General features: G+C 38.7%; 1 protein-coding gene across 3 annotated transcripts in view; it reads left to right on the forward strand.

The window, feature by feature from the left end:
- The window catches only part of IPO11 (importin 11), a 233,387-nt gene that overhangs the window by 82,950 nt on the left and 123,249 nt on the right, over nt 1-27,188 (forward strand). For all 3 annotated transcript variants that reach the window (XM_045020850.1, XM_045020851.1, XM_045020849.1), the window contains exons 21-23: nt 1,787-1,900; nt 14,104-14,219; nt 15,107-15,183. In XM_045020850.1, the coding sequence (XP_044876785.1) occupies nt 1,787-1,900; nt 14,104-14,219; nt 15,107-15,183 (307 nt within the window). The remainder of the gene's footprint in view (nt 1-1,786; nt 1,901-14,103; nt 14,220-15,106; nt 15,184-27,188) is intronic.

A 27,188-nucleotide genomic window follows, 5' to 3' on the forward strand; every position in this document is an offset into this window, starting at 1 on the left:
CCTTCAGAAATAGAGACGATATTGTCTTTGGTGTAACTGCCATCATCTTTTGCCTGTCCAGCCATCTCTTTCCAGTCTTATGTTCAATTCCAATAGGTAATCCATCAAGATTCACTCAGCATCAATAACAGCTTTCCACTTGCCAGGTTTGTCAGTTTTCACACAGCTGACTATAGTGAGATTCCTGAAAGGTTTTATGAACCTTTTTCTGCAGATTAGAGATGCTAATCTGCTTTGGGATCTCACCTTGTTCTTAACCATCTCATGAAACAGCCTTTTGAGCCACTAGCTATGTGCTCTCTGTTACAGTTGTCTGAAGGCAGCCTTTTTGGTTTCCTTCACTTCTGCATGAAGGGTTGGGGAGATTGGGGCTCTAATGACAGACCCTTAATGTGTTCTTCAAGAAAAATGGCATCTTTACAACCCCATCCAAAACTTTTACCTAAGGTTTCTTCTGTGTTTCATATTAACCATACTATTCACCTTTCAGTTTTCTTTCTTAAGCCACATCAGTCTATGCAAGAAGCTACTTTCCATGCACTGGGTGTTAAGAGGGCATCGGCCTTTTACTTGGACAGAACCAGATCATTCAGGAAATCCCCTAGACTTTTTGTTTCTGTTGTGGCTCGGTCTAGTGGATTCACTGTCTCCATGCAGAGACTTTGATTGATCTTTGGATGTATTATTACCTGTTATAATTTTGCTCATATGCCATCTCCCCTCTGAGTGACTGCACATTCTACTAGATCAGAATCTATGTCTGTAGCCCTCCTCAAGGATGTTCCAGTTGCTGAAAACTGCAAAGCTGCATCCTGTACTTTGGTGCATACTTTTTCCAGCTATTATGGTGTAGTTCACACTGCTAGATTGGATGCTGCTGTAAGCAACATAGTTCTCTCTTTAGTGCTGGACTCTGTTCCGAAACTCTTGCTTACTTAAGGGGGTTACTGCTAAGGAGTTGCCTGAAGTGGGGCATACAGAGGGACTCTACTCAAAGAAGGAGAGGTTACTCACCTTGTATAGTAACTGGAATTTTTTGAGATGCATGTTCCTGTGGGTGCTCCATTACCTGCCCTCCTCCTCCTCTGCTTCTGAAGTTTCCTCTGTGGGACTTTGCAGTAGAGAAGGAACTGAGGGTGGTTCGTACACACAGCCTTATATAGCCTCAGTATGTGGCATGAGCATATATGTAGGGGACATACACAGGTCGAGTGGGCACTGTTAACAAAAATCTTCAGTCAAAGGCACAGAGCACATGCACACCTGAAGTGGAGCACCTACAAGTGGACACATCTTGAAGAAGTCCAGTACTGCACAAGATGAGTAACCTCCCCTTTCCTTTTACTGAACTTGGGTTTTCTTGGACTCTTTCTTCCCACACAATTCAATTATATAGGCTGTTCTAATCCATTCTTTAGACGAAACCACTTCAATATGAAAACATCATCAGTTTCATCTTTTCATACATAACTAAGCTTTTACTCACATTTTCATAATGTCTGCTATGAATAACATGTTCTGTGTAACCACTACATAATTATGGACTATTTAAATCTCTTGGTAAGAAATGTTAGGGTTTTTTTTTTTTTAATGAAAAAAAGGAGCAAGTTCAAAACAAAAATATATTTAATATTGTGACAAAACCAACTGAACATAGCTCGTGCAATTTTGGCTCAAAGATAATGTGTGAAATTTTTGGAGATTTAATAGCTTTTGTATAGTTTCATGGTTAAGTAAAATATTTTACTCTATTAAAAGTATTGTCATTTTGATTTCTTGACTGTAGATACGGCCATATGTAGGATGTTTGGTTCAGTATTTACCCCTGCTTTGGAAACAAAGCGAGGAGCACAATATGCTGAGATGTGCCATTCTAACCACTCTAATTCATCTTATTCAGGTAAAGTATCAAAATCTTCCTGATACTTTCTCACATTTGTATATTGTGTGTAATATTTTATGCTGGTAAACTGAAGGTAGTATTTAGCTGTATAGAGTATTATTTACATTTTAATTATCCTTAAGTGCTTTATAATAGATACTAGAAACATTGTGCTATAATTGTCTAGTCAAGCATAGCAAGTATTATACACTCAACAGTTCTGTTTACATAGTTTTGACCATTAAAAGTTGCTTTATTGAGTTTTGTTGTTAAGTTAATCAAGATAACTCTTCATTTTGAAAAATTGTGGAATTGTGCCTTTTATCATCTTTATGAAGTAATGAAGAATGCCTGAAAGATTTTAACAATTTGCTTTTTCTGGCGGCTTCTCCTTTCCTTAATACAAGATGTTTAGGGTGCATGTCTCTTCTTGCAAATACTGGAGATAGTTCAGGATTGTCCACAAGGTTCTTGGGTTTGCCCACATCCCTTCCACTTTTGCACCACATTCTTTGCCTATTGAGAATGTATATCTCAGAGGATGGAGAGCTCTGAGGCTTGAGACCCTGTGCAAGCCCTCTCACTCTGAAACCTAAGACCCAAATCAGAGAAAGAAGAGTTCTTTCCATTGAGACATGTTTGGATCCACGAGGAAGGTGGTAGCCACTGGCGAGGGAGAGAGAATAAGCAAGCTAAAGGCAAGGACAAAGATGAATTCAAATAGGAATGGAAAACTTCTGAGAAAATTAAGAAATTCTGTGCTGGGTCCTAGAACACACACATTTTCTTCTTATCCTATGTCAGGTTGATGCAGCAGGGCTATCCCAGGTAAAGGGTTTATCTGTTGAAGTTTCAGGTCAAGTTAAACAGTTAGTTTTCTGTACAGCATTGCTTGGCTTTTGCCAAATTATAACTAACAATCCACTTCTTTGAAGTTGTATTAATTTTCTACGGTTCTCAGTGTCAGTCTCCTTCCACTGTGGATAAACTGAATACAACTCTTTTTGCTTTTGGGGACTGCCCACCCTATGATATTCAGTGCTGTTCACACCTGTTTTTATAGGAAACATTATAGAAGGATAATGAGGGTGACTCCAGTTTCTTTAAAAAGAACAGGAGTCAATTTCTTCAGGAGCTGTCAACACATTCACTCTTTCCTTCCTATTTAATAAATGAAAATGTACTATCATTGTCTCTTTTTTCCTTGATGTTTAATATAGTGTATTCTTAGTTTTGACAAGAACCAAAAAGCAAATGAGATGGTAGCTTTTGGAAAAATCACACCTCAGACAACTCCATCTTTACACAATACCAAACCAGCCCAAACAGGACCAAGTACTTGTTTTTAAATATGTTTTTACCAACTTTTATAAAAGGAAAGTGGGGGAGGGGGAGGATAGCTCAGTGGTTTGAGCATTGGTCTGATAAACCCAGGTTGTGAGTTCAATCCTTGAGGGGTCCATTTAGGGATCTGGGGCAAAAATCTGTCTGGGGATTGGTCCTGCCTTGAGTAGGGGGTTGGACTAGATGACCTCTTGATTCAAACTCTAATGGGGGGAGCTGTATATATGATAGTTGAAAGTGTGCTCTATGTGCAGCTGTGGTATTTAATAAAATAGGATACATAAGGAATAATATGGAGAATAATACAGAAAATGTTCTAATGCTATTCTCTAAATCAGTGCTTTGTCCTTACTGGGAATACTGCATTCAATACTGGTCATTAATCTCAAAAAGGATATTCCAGAATTAGAGGGAATCCAGAAATGATCAGTAAGAACAAGTAGGGGACTGGAAAAACTCTCACATGAAGAGATATTGAGATTGAGCAGAGATTCATAGCACCTCAGTACAGGGGAGTTACATGGCACCAGAGGAACTCCAAGTTCTTGAGGAACATGAGTCATCTTTATTTTCATTTGGGTTTAGCATTGCCCCTGTATGTATGCTCACTGTTTCATCAGTAATGGGCTCCTCTCTGGCACCAGCTGCTACTACTGTGTTACAACCCAGTACTCTTGCCTCATCAGCCCATCTTTAGAGGTAGAATTTTCTTGTTCTTCATTTGGCTTATAGCACAATGGGGAAGGATCTCCCACATATTCTCTTAGGACCCTTTCTTCTGAGTTCTTGGGTTGGAAAGGGTGTCTAGCATTTCCTATAAACCTATGCTCCATAGGAATTATGAGGGTAGCCATGTTCCCTGGTACTCTTCCTCTTGTGCTCCTGCTTTCTACCTGTTTAATGTTCCTGCATGGCCATACTGGAACCCTGGGGTCCTTATCATGAGCATCCTCCTCATGCACCACTTCATAATGAGACTTCTACTCAGAAGTAGATAAGAGTGCAACATCAGAATCTCCTCATGATCCTCAGCTTGAAGAGGAAGTCTTTGAGGAGGAGGAACAGCTCCAGAATGAGGACATTACACCCCATTTGGGTGTTTCATCTTTGTGTCTGAAGGATTTGGTAATCTGTTTAGCACAGTCTCATCTGGATGACTATAAAAGTTTTCAGGATTTACTGAGAAAGGTTGCTGAGATTAATAACAGCCATACTGGATGATACCAGTGGTCCATCTAGCCCAAGGTCTTGCCTCTGACAGTGCTAGATACTTCTGAGGGAATTAACAGAACGTGACAATTCGGTTTGATCCATCCTCTGTTGTCCCTCCCAACTTCTGGGAGTTGGAGGTTTAGGGACATCCAGAGTTTGGGGTTGTCTCCCTAACCATCTTGGCTAATAGCCATTGATGGACCTATCCTTCATGAACATAACTAATTCTTTTCTGAACCCAGTTATACTTTTGGCCTTCACAACAACTCATGGCAATGAGTTCCATAGGTTGACTGTGTTGTATGAAGTAGTACTTCCGTTTGTTTGTTTGTTTTAAATCTCCTGCCTGTTAGTTTCATTGGGTGACCCCTGGTAAGTATGTTATGCAAAGGGGTATGTAGCAAGGTCTCAGTTGGTCCACCAAACCACTGGGGCATGGTGGGGAGCTACTGCCTTGCCGAAAGGCCTTGGTCACACCTCTTCATTGATGGGGAATTAGCGGAGGGAGGTGTGCCATTGCAGATGGCGTGACACAGGAGTACTGGCCAGCGTCCGGGGCATGCCCCTCAGGCAGGGGAGTGCCAGCAAGAGTCTGTGGCAAGACCCTCAGGCAGGGGAGCACTGGCCAGAGTCCTTAGTTTTTTATCGGGGTTCTGCCACCCCGAGGCAGGGTGGCTGGGGTAGGGGAACACAGGCCCAACCACTCCACTGTGTTCCATCGCAGGGCCCTCTTCCCGCCACTGGGTCAGTGGGGATCCATCCGCAACACGCTGATCAAATACTAACACACTGCACTGTCCAGTTCTGCCCCTGGGCTACTTCCTATCTGGTCTCTTGAGTCCCTCCAACTCGTTGGGATATTCCACCGCCGGTAGCCCCAGTAGCTCCATCTCACCCTCAGCCTCAGGCTCACTCGGGCTCGGGTCACTGCCTGACTCCTCCAGTTCCTCGGGGTACTCTGTGGCTGGCAGTCCTGGTAGCCCGAGTCCTTCCTCAAGGTCAGGTTTCCCCTGGTCCAGGGCATCCCCTGGTTCAGCAGCAGGGTCTACAGGGAACAGCCAGCAGTCTGTGTCTGTCTCCTTCCCTGGTGCTGCCTTGACTGGGCTAAGGGCCCTGCCTTTTGTACTTCCTGTTCCACCCTCCCCTTCTGGGGGTGGAGTAAGCTTGGCCTGGCTCCTCCCACTCAGGCTGAGAGAGTGGTTTTTTACCCTCTGGTTCAGAGTGAGGCCATCCCAGCTCCCTATAGGGTAAATAACATTTTCCTATTTAATTTCTCCATATCATTATGATTTCCCCCCTTAGTCGTCTCTTTTCTAAGATGAACAGTTCCAGTCTTTTTAATCTCTCCTCATATGGAAGCTGTTCCATCCCATTAATTATTTTTGTTGCCCTTCTCTGCACCTTTTTGCAATTCTACTTTATCTTTTTTGAGATGGGGCGATCAGAACTGTATTCAAGTAATGGGCATATCATGGGTTTAGATATTTTCTAACTCATTCCTAATGGTTCCTAACAATCTGTTAGCTTTTTTTGACTTTTACTGCACATGAAGCGAATGTTTTCAGAGAACTATTCCATTTGAGGAGGTGCAGGAGACCTCTCACAAGTTGTTGCACATCCTGTATACTTTAATGCCAAGTATAAAAAAAAAAATTTAAAAAAAGGCAGACAAAAGATACTAAATGCCATTTGTTCAGAATACCTTTGTTCAAACCTGGTACAGGCTCTTTATTTGTGGCTGCAAACGAGAAGATTATACAGCCCTAACCCAAGGTTACTCCATTTGAGGAAGAGTTGAAATAACTAGATCTGTTTGGTCATAGGTGTTATTCATCAGCAAGGTTACAATTTAGAATTTTAAATTGTCAGGCCCTGCTTGCCTACTATTTTCTTAATTATAATTAAATTCACAGATTTTGTTGATAAGTTGCTGTAGAAACATAGGAAGGACTTCAAATTCCTAATTAATGAAGGACAGTTTGCAAGAAGCATTGGAAGCAGCAGATAGTGCTTTGTGATCTATGGCAATATCTGTAGTAATGGGGCAATCTTCTTGGCTCCAGAGTTTCAGAATCCCAAGAAAAGTGCAATCAACAATGGAGGATCTATCCAGAGTTTTGATAGTAAGCATTAAAAAGTAGAGTTGGGCAAGACATATAATAAAACTTCATTCTTGAGGGCTTATGTCAATCTCTGATTATATGATATTAGAAGGAGATGCCCCTAGAGTGCAGATTATCTCACATCTGCCTTCTGGGTGTTTCTTGCATCTTCCTTTAAAGATTATGGTGCTGGTTACTTTTGGAGACAGAACAGTGGACTAGAGGGACCACAGGCCTGATCCATTCTGGCAAGTCCTATGCTCCTATGAAATATATTTTCATTTGTATTCTAGGACTGTGCTTTCTGAATATATTATTATTTTTGTGTAGCAGCTTTGATTTGTTTTCTTTGTTCAGAGTCTTTAAATAGGGAAGTCCTTCCTCCCTTTTGCAGAGGCATCTGTTATTTTTATACTGAGATGCTGCCTGCTATATGAAACACTTCTTTCTTCTAAAGACCTCATTTTTGTTCTTTCCTGACATCCAAAGATACTTCAGATTTGGCACTTCTCCCTGTGTTCATTCTGTGGAAAGACAAAGGAGAAAGCATCTGCTCTAGAAATACATGCTTTAGCAGTTTTCTACCTCATCGGGAATTTTCTCAGAGGAATTCACTGAGACTTTCCAAGAGACTACTGCTTACCAGATGTCATAATAAATATAGCTCTGTATGTATCCCCAGGAAGTCAAAGCAGTTAACACTCTTGAAAAAGAAAAAATAAAGGCAGCAAGTTATGAAAGTTGGCAAATTTTCTGTTTTCTTTTCTTCCATATATAAACTCCTAAAAAACAAACTAGTTAACAATATATGGACAGAGGACAAAACTAAATACAGGATCGAAAGAGAATATACAACATAATTCAAAACCAAAGTGGGGCCTGAGGTCTAAAAAGGGTTATCCAAATGATATCCTCAAAATAATTCAAAATCAGGCTGAAGTCCAGAGTGGAGCAAATAATGGGCACCAAAGTCTGTGGTGTTGATGGAGAGTATGCTCTAAAAGGGTAATTCTCAGTGATGCAGGAATAAGGACCAGAAGTAGGCTTGAGACCGTGGCAAAATTATATGAAATTCACCTCTTCCCTCAATGTGGAGGAGGGTATGCACAACTTCTCACCCCCCCACACCCTAGTTAGAAATCACATAAACCGGATTATATTGTAAACCAGAAATAAATGTATTAACTATAACAGATGTATTTTAAGTAGTTAAGGAGGTAGAAGACAGAACAAGGCAGATTATTAAGAAAATAAAACAGAGCAAGAAACGGGTTACATGTAAGTTCTCACTCTAAATGTGGTTCTAATCATCATCTTCACAGGCCAGACGCCCTTCCAGCCAGGGTCCAGTTCTTTTCCCCCAGTTCCGACGTAGTTGTTTCCAGCAGTCGTCTTGGGTGGGGTACCAGTGGAGAACTGATGACCTGGATTACCTCACTTCCCACCCTTAAATAAGATTTGCATAAGGCAGGACTCCTTTTTTTCCTAGTTTGACCCCCGCCCCTCACCTTCATGTGGAAAAGTACAGAATTCAAGATGGGTTCCAGTATCAGGTCACATGCATCTGTAGGGCCTCTGTAGCCATTCTTCACAGGCTGACCCACACATTCACAGGAAGACTAACCTCTTTTGCAGTCAATTGTCTCTTGCTGATGGGCCATCAACACTGTTGGGATTTATGATTGTTGTATCTGAAGTGTTAGCAGGGGGCGTCACCCAAAGTAACATAGTTGAAATATAGATACATAGTCAATATTCCTAATTTCAGACACAAAAATGATATGTGCATACAAATAGGATAATCATATTCAGTAAATCATAATCTTTCAAATGATACCTTACAAGGCCCATCTTGCTTAAAATACATGTTAGTTATGTCATATACTTTGCCTTGCTTAAATTTCTAAGGCAGCTAGTAGGTTTTGCAGTTTGGGATATTAATAGTTTCATTATACATGATTTCATACATCATGAAATGGAAAACGAACACAATCTAAATGTAACAGTATGTTACATAATTTTAGAAATGTAACCAGTATGGGTCAAATAACTGTCTTGGCATGGCATTGTAGGCTTGTCTTCACAGCCTTTTTTTATTTAAATGGAATTTAGTGATTTTATATTAACCTACAATGGGTTCAGTTCCTGTTGCTACAGTTTCAAGCCCAACAGAGTGAAAATCACCTCTGGTGCTTTTCTCAAATTTGGCGATTCCAGGAAGACCAAGGATAGCAACCACAATCACTAGTACAAAGTCTTATCTCTACTACAAGTTTTGTTAAAGCATTAAGTAAAGTTAATGTTACCCATGCATATATAAATCATACAAAAACCCAGACAATGACTAAGAATGTAGTCATACTCGCATCCCCAAAGGTATTCAAGGCTCTGATGGATTTCTCAACAGTTGATCATCTATAGAGGGGTGCTTCCTGTGGGGATTTCCCATGTGTCTTCCCTTGTGGTCTTCCCACTTTTACCCAACCAGGAAACATCTTTTATATTGTTGTTCTCACCCTGTCTAACACCTTCTGCATATGCATGAGGGCTTCAACCCTCTTTTCCTTATCAGTACTTTCACACATTGGGGTGCCCCATTTTTCATAGGTTAGTTCCCTTTATTCTCTTTAGCATCTATGCACCATGTGTGTCCATGGTAACCTGCAGTCAGACCAGGATGTCCTGTGATCTTACAATCAGGTGTCTTGTGGTCTTTGACAGTACATTGCAGTCTATTTTTCTGTAACATCACATATTAGCACATCTTTTACAGCAGTGATTCTCAACCAGGGGTATGTGTACCCCCTGTGGGGTACATCAACTGATCTATATATTTGTCTAGTTTTACAACAGGCTACACAGAAAGTACTAGTGAAGTCAGTACAGACTAAAATTTCATATAATTACTTGTTTATATTGCTCTACGTACTATACCGGGGTAGGCAACCTATGGCACGTGTGCTGAAGGCGGCATGCAAGCTGATTTTCAGTAGCAGTCATGCTGTCCGGGTCCTGGCCACTGGTCTGGGGGGTCTGCATTTTAATTTAATTTTAAATGAATCTTCTTAAACATTTTAAAAACCTTATTTACTTTACATACAACAATAGTTTAGTTATATATTATAGACTTATAGAAAGAGACCTAAAAACATTAATATGTATTACTGGCACGCAAAACCTTAAATTAGAGTGAATAAATGAAGACTCGGCACACCAGTTCTGAAAGGTTGCCAACCCTGTACTATACACTGAAATGTAAGTACAGTATTTATATTCCAATTTATTTTATAATTATATGGTAAAAATGAGAAGTAAGCAATTTGTCAGTGACAGTGTGCTGTGACACTTTTGTATTTTTGTGTCTTCTTTAGTAGGCAAGTAGTTTTTAAGTAAGGTGAAACTTGGTGGTACGCAAGACAATCAGACTTCTGAAAGGGGTACAGTAGTCTGGAAAGGTTGAGAGCCACTGTTTTACAGTAACCTTGTAACCCTACTAGCATAGGGTTATTGCTAGGTCACACATTCATGTCAAACATTCTTAAGCCTACGCCCCAGTATGGCCAAGCTAAAATCTTACATGCCTCAACCAATTGGCCTTGCATTCCAGCCATGTTTTACTTATGTACCTAATACACACTCATCATTCCTAAATGCTTGTCAATCTTATACATATATACTCTTACAATTTAAATCTATTTAGCATACATTGATCATATATGAAATAGCATATGAGTTGATCATAATACTAAATAACATAAATGGATAAAATGAACTAATTGGCTACAGTTAGCTTGAACTTTAACTTGAGGTTTGCCCTTAGCCTAACTCCCATATACAAACAAAAATCTCTAAATTGAGTTAAGTGGTGCTTTAAGCTAGAGTTAGCTGGCCTGTCGGGGATGGGTTGAAACTCAAATGCTGCTGATTGTCATGCTAGTAATGCAGTTCAAGTTATAGCAGCTCAGCAGCTGCTAATCCAATCACTCTTTGCTGCTTATTAAATTCCTCTATGTAGCTCTAGTCAGGGCCGGATTAAGGCATAAGATAACTACGCTACAATTTAGGGCCTCTCAACGTGAGGGGCCTCTAAAAAATAAAAAACTGACTCCGTATCAAATTTGATCAAAATTGGTTGATAAATGAGATATGGGGAAAAAGAAAATTCTCTGTAAATATAGACAATTGCATTAAAATATTACAAAAATATACACATCTGGCTACACAAATACCCTTAACCTCCCTTACCCTTCACTAATTGTTCATTATTGACAGGTGGGAGCCCAGGGCTGAGGAAAAAAATGATAATTGCACTTGTAAAATTAGTTGTTTTACAAGTAACTCTGCTATCAGTCTCCTAAGACAGCATTTTGTTGGCCAGCTGCTATTGGTAAAATTCGGACACTGCCTTCATAACTCACTTAAATAAATAAATAATCTCACTGCTGATAAAATCGGGAAAATTGTGAGGTCGGAGAGGGCAGTGTCGTGAGGCAATCCTGCCGAGCTCATACTCGTATGGGACTCGTCCTAATAGTGATGTCATGTTATAGCGTTCCCATTGGCTGGTAATAGCTGGAAGGCCGCCATCTTTCATTTGTGGTCCAGCACGCTTAGTCATATAGTGCCTTCACTCCTGTTTTTCTTTGTTTTCTTAAATTAGTGTGTTCTTTCTTCTTTCGATCTATACATACATACAGTTGTGTATTTTAGTGTGCATAACGCTTTCTTCTTCATGCGCTATCCATGCTTCATGTGATTGAGTTTGCAGGTGATCGTCTTATGGACTTGGGTCAAGTGGATCTTGAGGAGGATAAATTTGTGTTGGCTTCCCTCCGTCAGTTTTGGGAACCTTCACAGTAAATATCAGAGAGTGCTGATGAAGGGATAAATAAAGGGTTTTGAGAGAATGGAAGGAAGATATACATATGTATCAAAATATTCTGAATACTTGGTGAGCAAGTTATTTCAAACTATCTGCATATATGATTTATAGGCTATTAAGGCCTATAATATTCAGTATCTGTGCTTGAATATAGGCTAGTTTTTCCTCATTTTCTCAATGCCTGTCTAGAGATTACCAGTCTTTTTTCTGGGAAATTCTTTCTCTTTGACAACAAGCTCTATGCCCTCTGTGTCCCCAGGGTGTTTACTCGAGATTAATTAATGGTTCTGGGGGAGACAGGGTAGAGAAGCAAATGCGAAGAGAGATAGCTTTTCTTGCAGCATTTTCTAGGCAGACATCTGCCCTAAGCATTCCGTGCATCAAAAGTGACAAACTCCGTAGCTTATCATTTGAGGACGTCATCAATGACTTTGCTTTCCAAAAATCATGAAAGAAAATGTTTTAAATTTCAGTGTTAAAATTAATGTGATGTGCAAACAGACATACTGTAGGTTGTACTGCTTCCATTAAGTAAGCTGGTCTCTGTAACTAACTGCTTTTGTGTTGCTGTAGATATAAAGTTTTCATATCTACTGATTAAGAAATCATAGACAAAATGTTAATTTGAAATTATTTTATAATGTAAACAGGCATATTGCAAGACATGTTTTAGTTAGATTATTATTCTATTTTTACAACTTTGCCTTTGTATATATATGCAAATTAAAGCTTTCGTGTTTATATATTAAATGTCCTTTCTGTGACAATAATAAATTATTTTTTTAATGGTATGGAGCCTCTTACACTTGACATAGTTTAGGGCCTCAGAATGTCATAATTCAGCCCTGGCTCCAGTGTTGTTTTGCAGTGTGGTTAGTCTCTCTAGAGTTAGGCTAGCTTGAGTGGAGTAACTTGATAGTAGAGATGAAGTACTATCAGAGATTGAGTTGTTCTATTATTTGAATTTTAATTATTGTTTCAACCAGTTTGTCAGGTACAGATTTAAGATTTACTGGACTGTAGTTTCCCAGTTCACCCCTAGATTCTTTTTAAAATATAAGTACAGCATTTGCTACAGTGTTGCAGTAGGTGTTGTTAATGAGAGATTGCATATATTTGTTGGAAGTTCAGCCACTACATATTTAAGCTCCTTCAAACTCTTGGATATATACCATCTGGCCTGGTGACTTATTACTTTCCAAAATATTGGTTTCTCCAAGCACCTTTTCTTCTGACACCTCAATCTCTGATAGTACCTCCTCTCTATTATTGGAAAAGAGGAAGTCCAGGTAGGTATCTCTCCATATCTCCTTATAGTCAAAGAAAGGAACTGTTGAGATAGAGTTAAGGTTGAGAGTACAATGCAGTAATTTAGGGTAAAATATGTTACAGGCAAGGTATAATTATTACAAAAACAAGAATTTCTGAGATTAAAATTAAAACATAAAGTAAATCCAAACATTAGCTTATGGAAATGCAGTTTTACTATATCAAACATTCTTAATTCTGCTCCATAGTGAAAACGTACAATAACCATGTTTAAAATTAAGGCATGTTAGTCCCAGATTAGATTAAGTTGATTTGAAGATGTTAGGTTGTGTGGTGTGTTTTCTGTGCCTTATAGCCACATGTAGAGATCATTCTTTATATTAGTTATTTTAAAAAAATCATGTAATTATAAATATGAATCCTTGTTAGAAGAATTTATATTCTTCCTGTTCCAAGAACATTTCAAAAGCTTTATGGTGTGATAAAATCCACAAAGTAAATTTTGACACATTTCCTTGCTTTAAAATGTTTTATCCCCTGGTTTCCATTAAGTATTTGTAGGCTCCATCTGTGCTACTCTAAAGTTTTTCTAGAGAAAGCATGATTGACATCGAAATTATTTTAAAATGTGTATACTGTTTATAATCAGTTTTGCAAACTTTTCAAAATTTTACTGTCCTCAAAATATTTGAAGAGTGATATAATATTTATATTTACTTGCTGTATACAACTGATATATTTTAGTGTGTATATCATTAGTCATATAGTTCCAAAGTCTGGTTTGAAATCCTTCTACTGATGCTGCTCTAGCAAGCCCCAGAGTCTGTCTTAGGCCCTATCCCCTATCCTGACTCACATGATTAACTGCAGAGGGATATATGAGTGGTAGGACTTAGATGGGAGGTGCTGTGAAACCCCAGCCTCTCTTCCTCACCAATCCATTAGTTTTTATTTTCTCATATGTTCACCTCAAAGAGAAGAGAACAGTCCATCCCCAAATGCTGCTGTTTCTACTCTCCTGGTAGGTTTAAAGATAAACCTGAATGGGTCTAAAGACAAATCTCAATCAGTTTTCCCTAAGTAATGAAAGTCTAAATTGGTTTGCTGATATGCCTATTGCCCAAATCATTTTAAAGTGTATGGTTTTATATGTATGTGCTCTAGTGTAATATGTGGCATAAAAATGTAGTGACTACGTGTGCTAGGCTCATGGTTTTATTTTTAGTGCCAGTATGCTAGAATTTGTTGTGTTCCATTACTAATTGTAAAAATGAAATCCAGCTGACTTCATTGGTGTAATGAGTAATGGTAGAAAATAGGTGTGGCCTAAAAAGAAAATATCTAAAATTTTCTGTTTCAGATCAGATTTTTTTAAAAATTGTTTTACGTTGTTTTGTTTATTACTCATGCAGGGATTAGGAGCAGACAGCAAGAACCTCTACCCTTTCCTACTTCCAATTATTCAGCTAAGTACAGATGTTTCTCAGCCTCCACATGTTTATCTTCTGGAAGATGGCTTGGAATTATGGTAAGTGGAAGAACTTTGCTCAGCAGATATTATTTTTTACTTTTTCCTATTTTCCCCAAGAGAAGAGAACAGTGCACATTAATATTTTTATCACTACTACAAAAAAGTGACTTGCTTAGAAACATGTATTTAATATGTACACTAAACTGACCATGTGGCAAGCTCAGATTTGGGATCAAGCAAATGATAGGCTATTGCTGTTTTGACCAGTGGAGCTTTGACTGTCTGAGCATGTAGTGTTTTTTTAATCATGTGCTTTGCTTAAAAACATAATGAGAAATTTCATTGATTATCCACCCACAGGAATTATAAATTGGAACATAGAATAATGTATGTAGTCTGCTCTCACTTGATTGTCACCAATGCAGGATATTACACCTTCGAACAATGATATTTTGAGGGAAAAGGGAGACATTTCTGGTAGCATGGGTTTCTTTATCTGGTGAATCTGTGAAATTTCTTAGAGGTCTAGAATGCTAGTATGTTGTCTTGATGCATGTAGCATGTAACTTTATCAACCTTACCTGCACTCTGCCCATTAATCCACCTCCCATGTCGATACTTTGAACATTCCAAACCTCTGAGCAGCTTCAAACAGCTATCATTTAAAAAACAAAAATAGAGAGGCATAAAAATGTTTGCTTCTTTCCCCATTCTTTTGAAATGACAGAACCAGCAAGTATTCCACAGACCAGCAGTGTGGGAAATACCTTTTTGAAAGATAATCATTTCAAATAATTGTGGCATTCTTCATTTGGAGAGATTTTATTTTGATACTAGAAGATTACAATATTTTTACACTTGTCAAAATTGTTCCTCTTAACATGTTTATTAGGCATTAGGCAGGGAACTAAATATAAACAATGTTGTATTTAATCTACTCTTAGGTTAGTGACATTGGAGAATAGCCCATGTCTTACTCCTGAGCTGCTGCGAATCTTTCAGAATATGTCTGCCCTTCTTGGTGAGTCTTAGTAATAAGGATTCTGTTTTCTGTACTAACAACGTTGTTCATGTTCTAGTAATAAAATAACTAAGGCAGTAAGAAGTTGAGATATCAAAATTGTTACTATTAAAAATGCTTGAACAAGCTTTGACTAACTTAAAGAATTTCCCATTTTCTTGCACCCCGATTGTGTTTAAATAAATCAACATTTTAAGTGCTTTGTACTTAAAAAGGCAAAGAAACAAACTGCAGATGATGCTTTTTATTAATGGATTGTTTCCTAGTTAAAGACAAAGGGTGACATTCTTGACCAGTTGAAGTCAATTGGAGATTTGCCATTGACTTCAGTGAGTCCAGAATTTAATTCAAAATATTTGCTGGTTGGTAGGCTAATTTTGATAGGTATCTCTGCACAAATATCTGTTTATTCTCCATGGTGTAATTTTTATTTATGAGTCTGCATGTTCTTGGAGGCATATGTTTCACAAAAGAGTCCGTGGGTCTTATGTTTGGAGACTATATGCTGTATATTCATACATGCAGTGTAAGTGCTATTAAAATGTAGAACTAACTGAAGTTGCTTAGCAGCTGAGTGTTATTTGACAATTAATTCTGGAAATGTAATTCAGCTATATATATTTTATTTGCCTACTTATTGCAAAAAAAAATATATCAACTGAGTTGGACTTCACAGTGTTCCATCAAGACTGCACAGTCACTGATTTTATAAAAGCCCCTCAAAGCTTAACACAAAATCAAATAATAACATTGCATTTGTGTGTAGAGAATAGGTGACTATTCTACTTGCTTAATCAGATAATAATTCTACTTGCTACTTTGAAGAACATAAAGAATTAATGGCTCCATTCCAAATCATTAATATTCAGGTAATAAATTTTCAAATGATATATATATAATTGAAAAGGAAGGAGGAGGGTAAACATCTGGAAGGCGAGTTGTTAGGGGGTTATACATAGGGCCTACCAAATTCATGGTTCATTTTGGTCATGGGATTTAAAAAATTGTAAATTTCATGAGTTCAGATATTTAAATCTAAAATTTCATGGTGTTGTAACTGTAAGGGTCCTGACCCAACTCTGAAGGCAGCAGCTCAGAAGTAAGGGCGGCATGATATGGTATTGCCTTGCTTACTTCTGCACTGCTGCTAGCGGGTGCTGCCTTCAGAGCTGGTTGCCTGGCCAGCAGCTGCCGCTGTCTGACCACCCAGCTCTAAAAGCAGCGTAGGAGTAAGGGTGACAATACCGCACCCCCCCTACAATAACCTTGTGACCCTCCCCCCCATGACCCTCTTTTGTGTCAGGACCCCCTGTTTGAGAAACGCTGGTGTCTGTTCCTCCCTCCCCCCCCCCAAATCTGTATAGTATAGGGTAAAAGTATACAAAAGACCAGATATCACGGGAGAGACCAGATTTCACTGTCCGTGATGCATTTTTCACAGCCATGAATTTGGTAGGGCCCTGGTTATACATTGTAGTAATAAGCCATAAATCCAGTGTCTCTCTTCAATCCATGATTTTTAGTGTCTAGCACTGTTATGAATTTAAGTCCCCAGGTTTGTCTTTGGAAAATAATGTGCAGATTTCCTTTGAGGATGAGGACTGATAGGTCAGATACAGAGTGATTGCTTTGTGAAAAGTGTTCACCCACAGGTGATGTGGTGTTTTTGTCTTTTATCATTTATCACTTTATTGTTTGAGTTCATTTGAGAGCATAGTGTTTGTCTGGTTTCACTCATGTTGCTGTTGGGGCATTTAATACACTGGATAAGGTACACCACATGTTGTGATAGGCATGTGTTGGATCCATGAATCTTGAAAGCTGTGTTGTGGGGAATGTTGATAATTGTAGCAATGGAAATGTGTCTGCAGATTTTGCATCTGGTCTGGTGCTGCTTTGAGTTGGTGTGTCCTGGTCTGTGAGGAGCTTGCTTATGATGATGAGCTTGGAGAGGTTTACTGGTTGTTTGAAGGCCAGAAGAGGGAGTTCAAGAAAAATTTCTTTCAGGATGGGGTCCCATCGAGTATGGGTTGTAGTTGTTTGATACCCCATATGGGTTCCACTGTGGGGTGGTAGGTGACAACTAGGGGTATGTGGTCCGAGAGGGTTTTATTTCTGTACTGAAGCAGGTTCTCTTGGAGTATTTGGGTGGCCCATTCCATGATGTGATCTATTTCTCTGGTGGAATATCCTTGTTTGGTGGAGGTAGTCTTATGTGTGTTACAACACTGTACACAGTAATTTTTGTTATGCAAATATTTCTTTGCTTTCCTTTAATTTTCTGCACTTTTATGTGCGTTGGAGATTGATGAACTAATTGCTATAGCAAATGGATTTTTCAGAGGAAAAATTTAAAATCATAACAGAAAATGTAGAAGTTAACATTTCTGAACTGGTCACGAACATTTATCATATTTTCTAAGATTAATTTCAGTACTTCATATTTTATTATGAAGGTTAATGAGAAGTGTTCCTCATAGTAGGCAGGCTTCACTTAGTCCAGGGGTCCCCAACGCGCCCAGCATTTCGGCAGCGACGTCTCTCAATTACGCCACTTGCCACCGACAAGCGGCGTCATCGAGAGGCGTTGCCGCCGAAATGCCGCAGAAATTTGGAGGCATTTCGGCGGATGCTCGACCGCCACCACGGTCCTTTGTCTGGCGCCCACCAGATGAAAAGGTTGGGGACCACTGACTTAGTCCCTCTTCTATGATCTTCCTATGTATCTTAATACTAATGACCAAAATTGTGCTTCAAGGAAAAGTACTGCAATTACAAAGAGATAAGTTTTTGTAGATGGTTCAGTATTTAACTTCCAATTTACATGTCCATCTTTGCAATTGCTAGACAATTCCTGTTAATCTTTCTTCTATAGCTTTTGAACATCTCTTTTTGGATATAAATTTAGTAACATAGTATTATCCAAGTGGTCATGTTTTTCATAGTTATCCTGTGTTGCCCTTCCACATATCTTAAATTCAGGCTAACAGGCAGAGGCTGCATACGAAAGACTGTAACCAACCTGCAGTATCGAGTGGGGTGAGAAAAACTGCTTAGTCTAGATATTGCCTAGTCTAATAAGGTTGAGAATTTAGGCTGTGTGTTTATCTTTTTTTTTCCTTTGGTAACTACTCTGACTTTTGCCTATCACTTATAAGGAAAAAAAATCCCCTACTGTTACTCACACCTTTTTGTCAACTGTTGGAAATGGGCCATCCTGATTATCACTACAAAAGTTTTTTTTCTCCTGCTGATAATAGCCCACCTTAACTGATTACTCTCGTTATAGTTAGTATGCCAACACCCATTTTTTCATGTCCTCTGTGTATATATATCTTCCTCCTGTATTTTCCTCTACATGCATCCGATGAAGTGGGGTTTAGCCCACCAAAGCTTATGCTCAAATAAATGTGTTAGTCTCTAAGGTGCCACAAGTACGCCTCGGGTTTTTTTTCTGATACAGACTAACACGGCTACCACTTTAAAATCTTTTGTAATCAATAAACTTACTCTAATGTTTATCCTTACCAGTGAGTTTGACTGAAGTGCTTGGTAAATTTGCTCAGGTTACAAAGGCTGGTGTATGTTTACTTTCCATTGATGAAGTGGTGAACCAATTAATAAACTTACCTTGCTCAAGAAAGGGTTTTAGCAGTGTAAGATGGTGTATTCCTGTGGTACAGTGCTGGGAGCTGGGGGGATTTAGCCAGTGCCTTTCTCTGTGTGATTCGTAAGTGGTGCTGGGAGCATTCATGCAATCTAGCTGGGTGCGGGTTTCCACATGCAGTTGTACTGAATGGTAACAGCACCTGGAAGGGTTTGCTGCTTATCACCAGTAAGGCATTGTGAGAGACATCCCAGATTAGTGAGTTAAGGGGGCACAGCGGTCCCACAGTCCGAGATTGCACCCCGGGATCCCGTCACACTGTTACAGTTATGGAGTAGAGAGATACAGTATGGATCATTAGAAGCTTGTTCATAGAGGACAAGCCACTGAGAATCTGAGGTGGGAGTGGCTGCATCTGGCTCCTAGGATTATGCAGTACTTATTCTCCAAGTCCTTAGAGACGGAAAATATCCTGGTTTAATCCCAGAATATCATCAAGCAGGTAGAATGTCACTGTGGATTGATCAGGAGTCTGCCTCTCTCAAATGCACTTTTGGCTACCAAACCAGAAGAGGTAATAGGTCTGACAATGATATTCCCAGCGTCTATTCTGATGATTGTTATCCTCCTACTCTTCTAGAGCTTCTGCTGATATCTTATCATAATTTATCTGACCCTGAAGGTGATTCACAGTTTCTGGGACCAATTTTAGTAGTGTGGTAGCATTGATCTTTATACACTTTGATTAGGGTGGGAGAATGATGATACTAGGAAGCATAGCTGGCAGGATGTGGGGAAAGTATCTTTAGATGGTTGTGATCTCTTCTGTAAGAATGCTTTGAGGTAGTCATTTAAAATATAGGGTTTTATATAGCATTTTTCATCTGAAAGTAAAAGAAGTTGAGGTCCTCCAAGGTACAAACAATCCTTGGTTAACAGAAGTACCTGTCTATTCAGTGGGGTCATGGGACCCAGGAGAATAAGGGACTTGGCAGGGTCAGAGAGACTGGGTACCTAAAAATTCAGGGATTTCAATGATATAGAAAAGCCTCCCTTTTTGGTCTCTGAACACAGGGGCAGTGGACATGTCCACAGCAGGCACATGGAGAGTTGTGTTGCTCTTTGTTGGGAGAATACTTGATTAAAATAAACCCCATAGATTAGCTAGCTAAATTCCTTCCTTAACCTTCTTCTTTTCTAAAATTCCTTCTACTTTAACTCTATTCTATATAAACATCCCTAAGCTAGAACAAGCATTTCACATGCAACAAATAAAATGAATTTTGGTATACTGGATGGTATTAAACAAGAAACCATTAAAATCTGAGCCACATATTTTCAAAAAAGGCTTTACCAAAAGCCAAACAGCATAAAGTAATGTAGGGAAATACCTGAAAGACAAACAGTGCATGAAATGAATCTTGAATTTCCAATTGGTTTAAGTAGTTCAGGAGAAACAGATAAAAGACTGCTGTCATATGGCTGCTGGCTTCACCTTAAGTGTATAAACTGAACCTTAATCTTCAGTGTACAAAAATTCATCTCATGAAAAACTGTAAAGGTTATCCCTAAAACCATAAAATTAATTCTTTAAACTAACGGAAGCTAAAACAGATTAATCATATTGGGTGGAAATGTTCAGCTCATTGAACACAAGATTACAAGAAAAAGGAATGGATTTTAAGGTAAAATGAAACCCTGCAACAGAAAAACCAGAATAAAAATTGCCAAGAATTTTACACTACCTCGATTTATAAATTGTATAGTATGTTATACATGTAGTATAGTATATGCAGACTCTAAATACTGCAGCATAGGACAGGATATGTAAAATTACATTCTATTTACAGATCACTGTAACATCTAAATGAAAAAACACAAAAGGTAAATTAGAGGTAAACCCCAATGAATTTCCTCATCTTTCTCATTTAAAGGAAAACCTAAAGATTAGTTATACATCTTTAACTAAATGTAATTTTCAAAGCAGGTTTTAGGAAAAAAAACACTTGTGATTAATTCAATATCTTTTTTTTAAAGAAACTGTGAAAACTACAGTTATCACTACAGAGAGTTAGGTAGATGTAGGGCAGCTTACGTCAACCTAATTATGTCAGTGTCTACAATACAGCCTTTCTCCCACCAACATAAGTGTCCTACTACACTGACATAACTACTCCACCTCCACGAGAGGTGTAGGGCATATGTCAGTGTAATAAGGGCAACGCAGTGGCTGTGTGACACAGTGGGATACTTACATTGGCTGCTGGCTGTCGTTGTCAATTTCACAGCTCCTTGCTGGAGCTGTGAAATTGACAAGAAAGCCCAACTCCGGCTCCGCTCCCAGATGGGCTGTCACCCTGGCTCGCGCTGCCTCCAGGACTTTCTGCCGGGAACCTGGCTGCCCCCCTGCAACTGTGGCTCCTCACTCTAGGGCAGGCTGCTTCTCATGCTCCCCACTCTGAGCTGGGTGCCGACCATGCTCCCAACTCCAAAGGGACCTCAAATTATTTATTTTATTGAAGAGAAGATTAAGGGGCAATTTGATTATGGTCTGTGTATATCATTACCTAAACAGGGAAAAGATTTTGATATTAGGGGACTCTTCTAGCAGACAAAGGCATAAGATCTAATGGCTGGAAGTTGAAATCAGCAAAGTTCAAACCAGAAATAAGATGCAATTTTTTAACAGTGTAGGTAATTAACCATTGGAACAGATTACCAAGGGATGTGTAAATTCTTCTTCACTTGAAGTCTTTCAAAAAGATATGCTCTAGTTCAGTGACAAGTTGTTGGGCCAGACACAGTAATCACTAGATGAAACTATATGTCCCGCGTTTTATAGGAGGTCAGACTATACCCATCATAAGAGCACCTTCTGGACCTAAAAATCTATTAATCTAAATCTAATAAGGGCATAAATAGAACTCTGATGTAGGAAATAGGAGTGAAAAAAAATCTATCTTCATTTTGATTGTAAATTGTTAAAGATAGGTAACTGTTTTTTAATCTACCCAGACAGTATATAAATAATGACTTTTAGACCAACAATAGGAGACTCAGTAATATTAATAATTTTTCTTCATTTCAATTTATCTGAAAACAAGGAAAAGCAAGAAAGTTGGGGGAAACATCAGTTTCACATTCAAAATTAGCTGAATTTTTTGAAGAAAAAAAGTTCATTTGCTCTACCTGTTCATTCCTTCAGTCTGAACTGCCAAATATACAGTAAGATAGTATATGTACTGTATCAGTGTGTCCTTAATCTTCTCTGTCAAAGCTGTTTTATTTGTTAATACAAAGAAACATGTGCAGAAGTCATTTCTGATTGATTCAATTTGACAACCATACAAAATCCTGTAATTGTTTTTCACGGCAATTACATGAAATGACTACTGAAAACTATCACACACTATAGGTTATAAATACACAGACATACACACAAATGTATCATGAGTAGAAGCAATGAGATCTGAGATGTTTTTAATTCTTCCTCATCCCTTCCCTGCATCTTCCTCAAGGAAAGTGGAGAATCTCAGAAACAGGTCTTTCTATAGATTTTTCAGTGGGGAAAAAGTAAACTTTTTAATTTAAAGAAAAAAAGATAAAGGCCACCAATAGTTAAGAAATCCTTGACATCTAAATCAATGCATATTTGTTTTCTTGAGTCTGCAAGTCAAAAATAATGCAATATCTTTCCTAAATCACTATAGTGGCATTTAGAGAAGTGTGATCATCCGAACTTTAAAGTTTAATCATCAATGACAATGACCCTCACTATTTATAGCAACAAAGAGGAGCTTCCATTAGCCCAGTGAAACCTCTCTTTCTCAACCAGTGCTTGATAGGGGGTCCAGTTTGAAGCTTTATCACTTCCTCTGGATTCCCAAACTTAATCTCATCAATAACCTCTACAATAGTTTATTTCAAGCTGTGGGACAGTGCCTTGGCACAACAACCTACATAGAATAAAATACAAGTCACCACTGTTCCAATCGAAGTAAACAGTAGTGCTACTTGTACTAAAAGTCTAATGCTACTAGTATTTCAAGGGTTAAACGTTGGAATCACTGCTAACATATTATCAATGTGGTATATGAAAATGTAGATTCACTAGAACAACTGGCACACATGCAAGGAGATACTACATCTTAGTTATTCATTCTACGTCCACCTATGTCCACTTATAATGTAGGCAAACATATTTCCCAAGAGCAGTGACATGAATAAGATGACAGAAGCCACAGAGGCAAAACACAACTAAGTCTGCCCCCATCCCAAGGAGTCAAAAGCTGGTGTCACTGTCTATAAACATGAGTCTCACAGATGTACTGCTTAACAGTAAAATCACATCAGTCTCAGCTGAGACCTTTGATATGAGAAAATTACTTATCACTGATTCTCTTCATCTTCCTACAAATAGAAAATCATTACATCATGCTCCCCATCAGTCTTTTACCTCATCAGACTGGAAGCACGGAGAATGTGGTGCAGCTCTCTCCAGCCTTCTCCACACTGTTTCTGATTCTTCCACAAAGAACAGAAAGGACAGAGGAAAAGAAGAAAAAAAAACGCATGAAGGAAAAAAAGATAAAGAAAGGAAACAAGGAGTCACTGCCCTATTACACCAAGAGAAATGAGAGAGAACTCAGGGACATTAGTCTCAATCAGAAGATTGGCCCTCCAGATTCCAACAAGCAAGTCCTATCTTCCCTCCTTTCTCTCCCACAGCCCTTCTCCCTGACCCAAGCAATTTCTCTCTCCCCTCATTCTATATTGCTGCAGCCAAAAGTGCAACTCTTTTTCACTAGCAAAATTCCAATCCACCAGCTCAATAGTAGCCCCTACTGGCAATTAACCTATGACTGATCCACTTTCCTCCCAAGTAGAGTTCCATGGGAATAAAAGGAAATAGATTCCAACCTCTACTCAATTTTCTCATGACACAATATATAGCAAACTCTTAGTACACTAAAAGGCCTTGGTGCTTTCCTTGTTGCCCCCCCCCCACAGTTTGCGGGTTATTTTTGTTTATTGTAAATGAGATTAGTTGGCTTTTCTTAATTTAAAAAAGGGGAGCAAGGGTGCCCTTATGGCACGATTATTATAGGGCTGTCGATTAATCGCAGTTAACTTGTGTGATTAACTCAAAAACATTAATCGTTAATTTAAAAAGTTAATCGTGATTAATTGCAGTTTCAATCGCAATATTAAACAATAGAATACCAATTGAAATTTATTAAATATTTTTTAATGTTGTCTACATTTTCAAGTATATTGTTTTCAGTTACAACACAGAATATAAAGTGTACACTGTTCACTTTATATTATTTTTATTACAAATATTTGCACTGTAAAAATAATAAAAGAAACAGTATTTTTCAATTCTCCTCATAGAATTACTGTAGTGCAATATTTATCATGAAAGTACAGCTTACAAATGTAGATTTTTTTTTGTTACATAACTGCACTCAAAACCAAAACAATCTAAAGCTTTAGAGCCTACAAGTCCACTCAGCCCTACGTCTCATTCAGCCAATCGCTAAGACAAACAAGTTTGTTTACATTTATGGGAGATAATTCTGCCCGCTTCTTATTTACAGTGTCACCAGAAAGTGAGAACAGGCGTTCACATGGGACTTTTGTAGCCAGCATTGCAAAGTATTTACGTGCCAAATATGCTAAACAATCGTATGTCCCTTCATGCTTCAGCCACCATTGCAGAGGACATGCTTCCACGCTGATGATGCTCATTAAAAAAAAAATGTGTTAATTAAATTTGTGACTGAATTCCTTGGGGGAGAATTGTATGTCTACGGCTCTATTTTACCCGCCATATATTTCATGTTATAGCAGTCTCAGATGATGGCTCAGCACATGTTCATTTTAAAAATACTTTTGCTGCAGATTTGACAAAACACAAAGAAGGTACTAATGTGAGATTTCTAAAGATAGCTACAGCACTCGACCCAAGGTTTAAGAATCTGAAGTGCCCTCCAATATCTGAGCAGGACGAGGTGTGGAGCAGCTTTCAGAAGTCTTAAAAGAGCAATACTCTGATGCAGAAACTACAGAACCTGAACCACCATAAAAGAAAAACAACTTTCTGCTGGTGGTATCTGACTCAGATAATTAAAATGAACATGCGTCAGTCTACACAGCTTTGAATTGTTATAGAGCAGAACCTGTCATCAGCATGGACGCATGTCGTCTGGAATGGTGGTTGAAGCATGAAGGGACATATGAAGGTTTAGCTCATCTGGCATGTAAATATTTTGTGATGCCTGCTACAACAGTGCCATGAGAACACCTGTTTTCACTTTCAGGTGACATTGTGAACAAGAAGCAGGCAGCATTATCTCCTGCAAATGTGAACAAACTTGTTTGTCTGAGCAATTGGCTGAACAAGAAATAGGACTGAGTGGAATTTTAGGCTCTAAAGTTTTACATTGTTTTATTTTTGAATGCTGTTATTTTTTGTACATAATTCTACATTTGTAAGTTCAACTTTCACGATAAAGAGATTGCACTACAGTACTTGTATTAGGTGAATTGAAAAATACAATTACTTTTGTTTTTTACAGTGTAAATATCTGTATTCAAAAATAAATATAAAGTACACTGTACACTTTTATTCTGTTATAATTAAAATCAATATATTTGAAAATGTAGAAAACATCCAAAAATATTTAAATACATGGTATTCTATTATTGTTTAACAGTGTAATTAATCACGATTAATTTTTTTAATCGCTTGACAGCCCTAGATTATTATTAGTCCTCACAAAGATTAGAGTGGTGCCTCAAATCTCAAAAGATGGGAGAGACTCCTGAGGTTCAGTTGACTAAATCTGGCAATGTGTAAACCCCGCATCAATTTTGAAGGCCCAATCAAAGTGGCTTTATGCCTAGCAGAAGTAATACCAAGTTGCCTAGATCTGTCCAGGTTGACCAGGTCTGGTGCCAAGACTCCATCACCACTGATTGCTGGAGAACTGCTTACCAAACTGGCAGTTTTCTAGGGCAAAATGCAGGGGTTTGTGAAAGTGTTTTATGGATTTGTTGCTTAAATGGTATGGTTGGATGTAATAGTTCCTGCAAGGTGGTGTCTTGTGGGAGCACAACACTGCTACATTGATGTCAGTCTAACACTAATGCAGAGTTGGTACCTATGACAAAGGGCCAGACAGTTTACTGTTTTTAATTAATCTTGGTTTTTTTATTGATTATTACTGTATGGGTAATTTATGGCAGACATCCTTAAAGAGTAGAAAACCAGTGTAACCTGTAACTAGAGATGCTACAAAGTAAAGAGTATATGGAACCTTCACCTTCTTCCTCTCTTGGTCAAGACACAATGGGCAAATGTGTCCTCTTCCAGTGAGCTGCGTTGCAGTCAGGCTGCAAAAAATGAATACAAGGGGAGAAGTCTTAAGGACCAAGATGGGGATGAAATTTGGGAGGGTGTTGGTCACAGTACATCTATACAACGCTGGGTTGTAAATTATCTGGATCTCCCATAGGCAGAGTCTGGCTTGGCCAGTACTTGGATGAGAGACCGCTAGGAATTGGTGTTAGTTATTCATTAGGCAGTACTCTTCTCTTTGGGTTTTTATTGACCAACTGCCTCAGCATGTATGTTGTTTCATAGGATCACAGAAATATAGGGCTGGAAGGGACCTTGAGAAGTCATCAAGTCCATCCCCCTTCACTGTGCAGGATGAAGTAAACCTAGACCATCCCTGACAAGTGTTTGTCCAAACTGTTTTATCAGGTCCCCCTTCAGTCTTTTCTCAAGATTAAACATGCCCCTTTTTTAACCTTTCCTCACAAGTCAGGTTTTCTAAACCTTTTATAATTTTTGTTGCTCTCCTCTGGACACTCTCCAATTTGTCCACATCTTTCTAAAAATGTGGTGCCTAGAACTGGACACAGTACTGCAGCGATGGCATCACCAGTGCTGAGTAGACTGGGGCAATTATCTCTTTGTGTTTTACATACAAAACTTTGGTTAATACACCTTAAAATAATATTAGACTTTTTCCTAGATGCATCACCTTGTTGATGCATAAGAACATACGAATGGCCCTACTGGGTCAGACCAAAGGTCCATCTAGTTCTGACAGTGGCCAGTGCCAGGTGCCCCAGTGGGAATGAACAGAACAGGTAATCTTCAAGTGATACATCCCCTGTTACTCATTCCCAGCGTCTGGCAAACAGAGGCTAGGGACATCTTGTGTTATGAGAAGTAGTAAACAACACTTCCTTATCTACTTTCTCTACACCAGTCATGATTTTATAGACCTCAATCATATTTCCCTTTAGCTGGCTCTTTTCCAAGCTGAAAATCCCAATCTTATTAATCTCTCCTCATACGGAAGCTGTTCCATACCCCTAATCA

Source organism: Mauremys mutica, chromosome 6 (genome assembly GCF_020497125.1).
Source record: "Mauremys mutica isolate MM-2020 ecotype Southern chromosome 6, ASM2049712v1, whole genome shotgun sequence".
NCBI lineage: Eukaryota > Metazoa > Chordata > Testudines > Geoemydidae > Mauremys > Mauremys mutica.